The sequence below is a fragment of the Leptopilina boulardi genome, unplaced genomic scaffold (assembly GCF_019393585.1).
Source record: "Leptopilina boulardi isolate dan_hultmark-lab unplaced genomic scaffold, ZJU_Lbou_2.1 LbouV2_371, whole genome shotgun sequence".
NCBI classification, from domain to species: Eukaryota; Metazoa; Arthropoda; class Insecta; order Hymenoptera; family Figitidae; genus Leptopilina; species Leptopilina boulardi.
In genome coordinates, this window is record NW_026137942.1 from 2,411,460 (window position 1) to 2,419,148 (window position 7,689).

The window sequence follows — 7,689 nt, forward strand, 5'->3', positions numbered from 1 at the left end:
ATATATATATAATAAAAAAAAAAAAAAAACAAGTCTTTCAATAATAATTTATGCTTGATTTTTATTAAGTGACTATTATTATATTTGGCTATAACTGTTAACAGAAAACGAAAACTCAGCATTATTGGCATAGTAACAGGCCCAGAGCTCACGCCTTGTTCACGTGTTAAAAACCCTTAGTCCACAAAATTTTCCCACCTGAAGTCTCTAAACGTTCATATAAAAGTGCATCGCGGAAATCAATTAATTGCTGTACAACTCTCATTCGCGAGTCAGCTCTGAAATTCTTCAGAGGCGTAAAAACGATTTTGAGACGCCGGGACTAAGCCCGTCCGTGAGTCGGATTTCCAATTTTTACAATCCACTACATAGATAGTGATTAAAATTGGACGGACGTAAAGTTAAAATGAATACTTCACGCCGACGAAGTCCAACGGAAGTCGTCTTTAATAAAAATCCAATAATTTGAATAAAATCAAATTATTGAATTTTTGTCTTTTTGACCGGCCAGTCCGCACGTGTGGTGCCTGCGCTGTTTAAATTCGGTGGACCCGTAAGTGCATTCTTGTGCGCTACCAAATGACATTTTCGCGCTTTGATAAGTGTGTGTATTTTTTTTCGCCCGTCGGAAAGCAGCTCGAAGCCTCGCCCTCGTTAGCTTGCGATGGTATAATAAGCAGTAGAGTAAGTTTTTAAACATGTATCGTTCCATCTTCTTATCTTATTGTATTATTTCAACATTTTAAAGTCGAGATTTCTTTTATAAAATAAATGTATAAAAGGGTCTTAATTGTTTCATTGTGTCTTATCCCTTAAATTCAATTTTCGAATAACGTAACTTGGCAGTTTCTTTTAAAATAGGATACACGATCCCATAAAAATAAACGGAATTTTTAATTTCGGCAGCTTGGTGCCTCCAGGACATAAAGAATAATAATTTTTATAATTAATATTTTTCGGTTCGTAACAATATAAAAAATTTTAAACATATTATTAGCCTATTTAACAAAATTAAAAACATTTTTTTAAACACATTTGCCTCTTTTTTCCTCTTAAACATTAATCATTCAAATAAAAAATAAAATCAAAAATTAAGAAAATAGAACAGTTTTCCAGATTCCAAGTTCTAAGCATTTCATTAAAAATACAGAAACTCGATTGTTAATCATTCTCATGATGAACTTGATTTTATTGAATATATTATTAATGAAAAATATTTTAAAGTACGAAATCTGGCTTATACAAGATATTCTTCATACTCTAAAAGATTTAAAATAGATCAAAAACTGTTGATCGAATTATGGAATAACGTAAATAATGAATGAAATTTTAGAATTTCCATTTATGACAAGTTAGAAATTTTTTCTAAGATTATTTCAAATCTAAAATTAATCTAATTTATTTATTTAAATAATTTAAAAAATTTTATATTGGGAAAAAGTAAAAATTTTTTGAATCCATCGGTTGGGTGTTTAGACTTATTAAAAAGCAAATTTTTCAATATAAAATAATAAAATCTGTATAAGAAATAGAATTTTTTAAAATCACAAGTAAAATTCAAACAGGGAAGGGAGACAATCTTGTCTGCAATTTTTTGCATCTAAAAATTTATACTATTATGAAAAATTAATAAAAGTAATGTTTCACAAATTTGCTTCTTTTTATTTTTTATCTTGGAACATTGGTTGCTGCTAGGGGCAACAATAATTAATGTTTGATTTCAAAAAAAATTATTTTATGAATTAATAAAAACTTTAATTTTTATTGTTGAAAATTTTTTTTAAACTACTGGACTCCCTAAATATTCATCGTCAGTAAATATTATAATTTTTTTTAAAGATTTAGACAAAAATTAGATCTTAGTAAATATCAAAAATGTAATTTCTTTTAAGCTGCATTATTCGGTTTTTTTAAAACCTTATTCTACAATACACTTTCTTTGTGCTAATTTTAGGGCTTTTAGTAACATACTTTATCCTGCCAACGCATCGAACATCTCTTTGCTGAATCTAAATACAATGTATTTGCTCCCGAAAAATGATTGTCCATCAACATCACAAATTCCACAAGCAAGTACTTCGAATCAACTTTTATCATTTTTGCCTTATTCTCAAATACCAACGCCACCTCCATCTGGAACTCCACCTATATCTGAGACCATCGGATCTCAATATAGAACGCTGTCTTCATCAGTGGCACTAGGCTTAGCTGATTCCGAACTTTCATTGGATTCACCAAGGATTTCAACAAAAGTTAAACTGGTTGTAGATGATTCTTTATCTGGAGAAATAGAGATTGAAGATGTCACAAATTCCTAAAATAAAGAAATACTTCATGCATTAGAATCTCTTGATTCAGTCGACAATAAGCCTGAAGAAGTGCCACAGACTTCAAAAAATGTTAATATACCAACAAAAACACCTTCTGTGCCAACGACTGAATGCAAAATTTTGCTACAATCCAACAACTCAAAAACGCAAAAAGATAGATGCTCTAGAAAAGTCATTTATGAACTTATCATCGACATTGCAGGAACATTTTTCAAATCGAGACTCAACTGAGAAACAAGAAAAAAAATATTAGGTACGGCGGACGACATATTTGCCAATTTAATAACTTCAGAATTGGCTGATCTCGATGAGAACGCAAGGGCAAGAAAGAAATGAAAGATTTTAAACATTTTGTATGAAAGGGACTAGAATACAGTTTCTCAGGTTTCAGTTAACAAGAAAGATATCAGTATTTTTGCAAATGTCACAATATTATATTTCTGTTTTATATTGTGTAAGATAAAACAAATTTTATTTTTATAACTCGTTAAATTAGTAAGTAATGAAGCAATGTTTCTTGTAGTATTTGGCGATTTTTGGTAAGGCGTTGACATAGATTCAATGAAGATTTAAATTATGTACATGTTGTTTATTTGCAGTGTGTTTTTAGTTTTTAAATTTTTCATTTATTAAGTTATCCTTCGTTTAGAAAATGTATTGAACTAAAATCTAACATACAAAATAAAATTCGATTGAATTCTATGTCAAATCTTACGTCTGAACATTTGTAAGACTAACAAAACCAGATAATAATTATAATGTTACACATGTATGTATAAAAAAAAGAAAATTTATTTGTTTGTACGAGAAATTCAAGTTAACATGTATTGTGTTCACTGAAAAACAAGGTTTTATTTTTATAACTCGTGAAACTGGTATTAAGCAATGTGTTCTGAAATTTATAGATGTAGGCATATGAAATTGAAATGTTTAATAAATAAATAAATGTTCAATAAGACATAATACAAAAAAATATTTTTTCGAAATTATAAATTATCTTTTCTGGAAAAAAGGAAACACAAATTCAAAAAATAATTTTCAAAGCCTTAAAAATAAATAAATTTTAGTAATCATTGATCTGTCGCTAACAATTGTCGACATGTTCTTTATCTTCAATTTTAGAAGATATATTATATTTTCAATTTGTTTTCGTAAATGTATTTTTAGTTAAATAACTTAATCAATTTTTCAATTTTTATATATTTGGGCTAGTCCAAGGAACCGTATAATTTCATGTTATTTCTTGTTTTAACAATTTTAATTACAGTATATAATTGTTATGCATTCAATATCATTTTCGTAACATATTTAACTAAAAAATAAGAAAATTATATTCATAGCGTACATGTTTTAATTGATTTTATAGGTATAACAAATGAATTTTGTGAATAAGTCTGGAGTTTTATTGAAAATTCTTTCAAGAGTATATTTAATAATTTGTAACGTTTCTAACGTACTCGTATTGCCATGGCACTTCACCCTCTGGAGTTACAAAATACGTTGTTAATGTATTCTAATATCCATTCCTATCCGCGATAGAGTAGCATTTGAATGACGTGGCAAATTTCTCAAATTCTCGCCATCCATATGATTTCTCCATTGACCCAAGTGCAATTGTCCATTTTCTTCCCGATCGATGAAATGAGGAGGACAGTATAAAATATTTGGTCAATTCTGTTCTTCATCTCTTGTTTTCAAAAAGTTATGAAGGCAAATTGTAGCTAAAATGACACTATCAAAGCTGTCAACTAAAAGCTCAGACGCTCTTCTGAAAATTCGCCACCGCGCAGTGAGAATGCCAAATGCATTTTCAATTAATCTGCGAGCTCTGCATAGACGGTAATTGAAAATGCGCCTGTTTTCATTTACATGTTTACCAGAATAAGGTACCATTAAATGTGGCCAATTGGGAAACCCTCCGTCACCAAGAAAAACCATCGGTATTCTCTCTTCACTGCCAGGGAGTGCAGCAGTCCCGTTCGGCAATCCAATTTGATTATTGTGTAAAGATAGTCGAATAGGACTTTGTGCGAAAATCCCAGAATCATTATTCCCACCCATTTCTCCTACGTGAATTACTGTGAATTTGTAGTTTGAATCACAAGCTGCAATCAAAACGACGCTAAAGTTTTTTTTGTAATTATAATACGATGAACCCGAATTCGATGGACATTTAATTTCAAAATGTTTTCCATCGAAAGGGCCTGCAGTATTTGGGAAATTACAATTTTGTAAAAAATCTGCGGATATTTGTAGCCATCGATTAGTGTCTGGAGCTTTTAAATATATTGGTGAAAGCACTTGTGTCAAAGCTTGTGATACCTCTTTAATAATATTTCGGGCAGTGGATTCTCCAATTCTGAATGCCAAGGACACTGATAAAATAAGATCTCCTGTGGCGAAATACCTAAAAAATGTTTCATGATACATTTGCTGCCCATAACTTGTGCCTATCCTACAATAATCGCAGTATAACGCAAAGTCATTAAGTAATTTTTTTATGGTTTCAAAGTGACTTATTTCTTAAAGAAGTGATCACATTATAATTTTACAAAAGTAAACAGTAATTTTTTCATCTTCAAACACATTTTTTCAAATTGATATACAATTTTGGTTATCGAATAAACGCGAAATGTATGTGACTTCTTCAAAGTTACATATTTTCAAAATTAAAAAAAGCTGATGGGTTATGTAATTTTTTGACAATATTTTTGTTCCTATCAAAAAACGAAAAAAACCATGTTCTTTGTTATTAAAAAACAAAGACAATGACATATAATGAACTTATTTTACGTAAAATATAAACATTCTAGCAACAAAACAATGTTGGGGAGTTTTCCACCCCAGTTGTACTTTTACGTATGAGCGTAAAATTATTATAGCTAGTACAAAATTTTTTTTGTACATGTGTAATTGTTACCTATTACATTGAGGGAGTTTAAAAAAATTTTAAAGTATATTTAATCCATTACCTCAGCTATATGTGGCGTCTTCCAAAATGAAGTACCTTATTTTTTGGGAGATACTTTACTCAAAATTAACAGAAACCGATGTTTAAAAAGTAAAGACCATTCGATTCATTATTTCAAAGATATAAAATAAATATTAAAAATTTCATATTTCTACAATTTGTTTATTTTAAACGATATGTTGCCCTAAATACACAGCCTTCCTTCGATTTTATGATAAAAATATGTTCAAATTTAATTTTTTTAAACCATTTTTTCGGTTTATTGTCTAGAATAAAACTTCTTTAAGAGAATAATGGTTGAATTATTAATTTATGTAAAACAGGTTTTCCATAAAACAGTCTTCTCCAATTTTGGATACCTTCTGAAAGACACCAGCTGAGAAATTGAATTTAATGTACTTTAAAAAATTTTTAGAGTAAAAATTGGATTTTTCTCCATGTAATATGTAACAATGTCAAAGAAAGTTAAATATGTAGCTATAATAATTTCTTTAAAATAAAAGTTTTAAACAATTTAATTTTTGTCAGTTCTAAAGGAGAAAGTCCCTTTTACTTTCGTTTTTAGTTAGTTGTCATTTAAAAAAAAAATTGTTTAAATTTTCGTTTTAATGACAACTGTTTTAGTAATTTTGAAAATTTTTTGTCACAATGGTAATTATAAGAGCAGATATATATTTGAATGTATATTATCAATTAATTTGAAAAGTACTATCAATGTATAAATTAAATGTGATAAGGGGGATTAATTGATAATTTATGTTACGTTCCGAACTAGGCGTGGTTTTAAATAAAAATTAATTTTATTTACTTGAATGTAATAAGGCTGATTAATCAGGTTGGTAAAGCCTGATATTTATTTTTATGTAGGATCGTGGTCACTTGTCAAAACTACGGGTTTTGCGTTACAATAACAAGTCAAATATTCCCTTTTATAACATTTATTGATTAAATAATAATTATATAGTAATGATTAAACAATAATGATACAAGTTTACAATTCGTTTACTTACTTTTAGCAATGAAGTCGGATAAATCGATGATTATAGCTTAGTCGTTATAAATTGGTTTTGATTTGATTTGAAATAGTTCGTTTTGGTTGCACTTGTGTAACTTTAACGACTTAAATTGTTTTATAACTATTTAAAGAATTGCAATATTCTTTATTGTTATCTCTCGTCACTCGCACCTTTGACAGGAATGAATTTTATAGCAGGTGTAAGAGAAGCAACATATACTAAATTGACAAATTTAGAAAAAGAGATAATGCAAGATTTCTTTAGTATTTATAGTTATAAATACGACAGTTATTTCTATTAAATTATTGATTCTAAGTGTTAATTTGCTTCTCTTGCACCTATTGGCTATCAGGAAAGAACTATGTTCTAAGTGAAAAGTCAAATTAACTTGCACCTATTGGCTATCAGGAAAGAATACAATAATTAGGGCGAAAGTAAACTGAAGGGTCGCTCTACGATGTTAGAGATTGCACCGGAACTTTTGACAAGCTTTATGGAAAAAGCTCTTGTTTATATACTAGTCGATTATGCTAATTAGTGGGAGAAATGTCATATTATTGAGAAGGGGTGAACTATAAATAGAATTACTTTTCCTTATATGGTAATGGCCTACATCGCATGTATGACATTGAATCTTCTTCTTTCTGAATTCTCTCTTTTATATGCTGACAATGGGTTTTTGAAGATCATATTACACTTGGATCTTCACAACCTTCACATTCTTCACGCGTATAAACAAACAAGCTCGAACTTGCTACACATTTTGCTTACATATATCCTATTTTTAGCTTTTCAACTTTCTGAACTTATATGGTGAAAACGAATGTCATATCTCTTTTGAGATCAATTTCGTTTCCACACTCTATCCTATCAATATATACATAAATAAATACATTAAAATAAGACATACAGTTTAAGTATTGTAAAATTATTACAGAATTATATATAATGTCTTATTTTAATGATAAGAATAAGAAAAATTAGGGAAAATTGTTACCGGGATGTAACAGTCTCCCCCCCTTAGATTTTTCATCGTCCCGATGAAACTATTTCCAGTTGTCGCAAATACATGATTATAAGACTGGAATTTTTTTGAAATTGAGACTATCTTTTATAGTCCTTACGCTTATTGACCTACATTCATTGTGACATTGATATCCCTTGAGCTTATCTGTAGTAGCTAATATGAAGACAAGAATGATGAAATGACATCAAAATGAATCTACAATGTTGTGATGCGTGTTTATGTATTCAAAGTGATATGTTTATCTTCTCGAGGTAGGTATGAATTTCTTCTTTCGTGGTACAGTTAATGACCTCTTGTTTGTTGTGTGCGTGCATTAGAATTATTTAGGTCAGCATTTTTCATCCC

General features: G+C 29.2%; 1 protein-coding gene across 1 annotated transcript; it reads right to left on the reverse strand.

The window, feature by feature from the left end:
• Nucleotides 1-3,998: 3,998 nt before the first annotated feature.
• On the reverse strand, nucleotides 3,999-4,760 carry LOC127287551 (uncharacterized). Its single transcript, XM_051314544.1, has one exon. The coding sequence runs from the start codon at nucleotides 4,758-4,760 to the stop codon at nucleotides 3,999-4,001; it is 762 nt and encodes a 253-aa protein (XP_051170501.1).
• Nucleotides 4,761-7,689: the final 2,929 nt, after the last annotated feature.

What these genes read in the sequence shown, in the direction of transcription:
- LOC127287551 (XM_051314544.1), bottom strand. Translation starts at nt 4,760, where the DNA reads ATGTATCATGAAACATTTTTTAGGTATTTCGCCACAGGAGATCTTATT.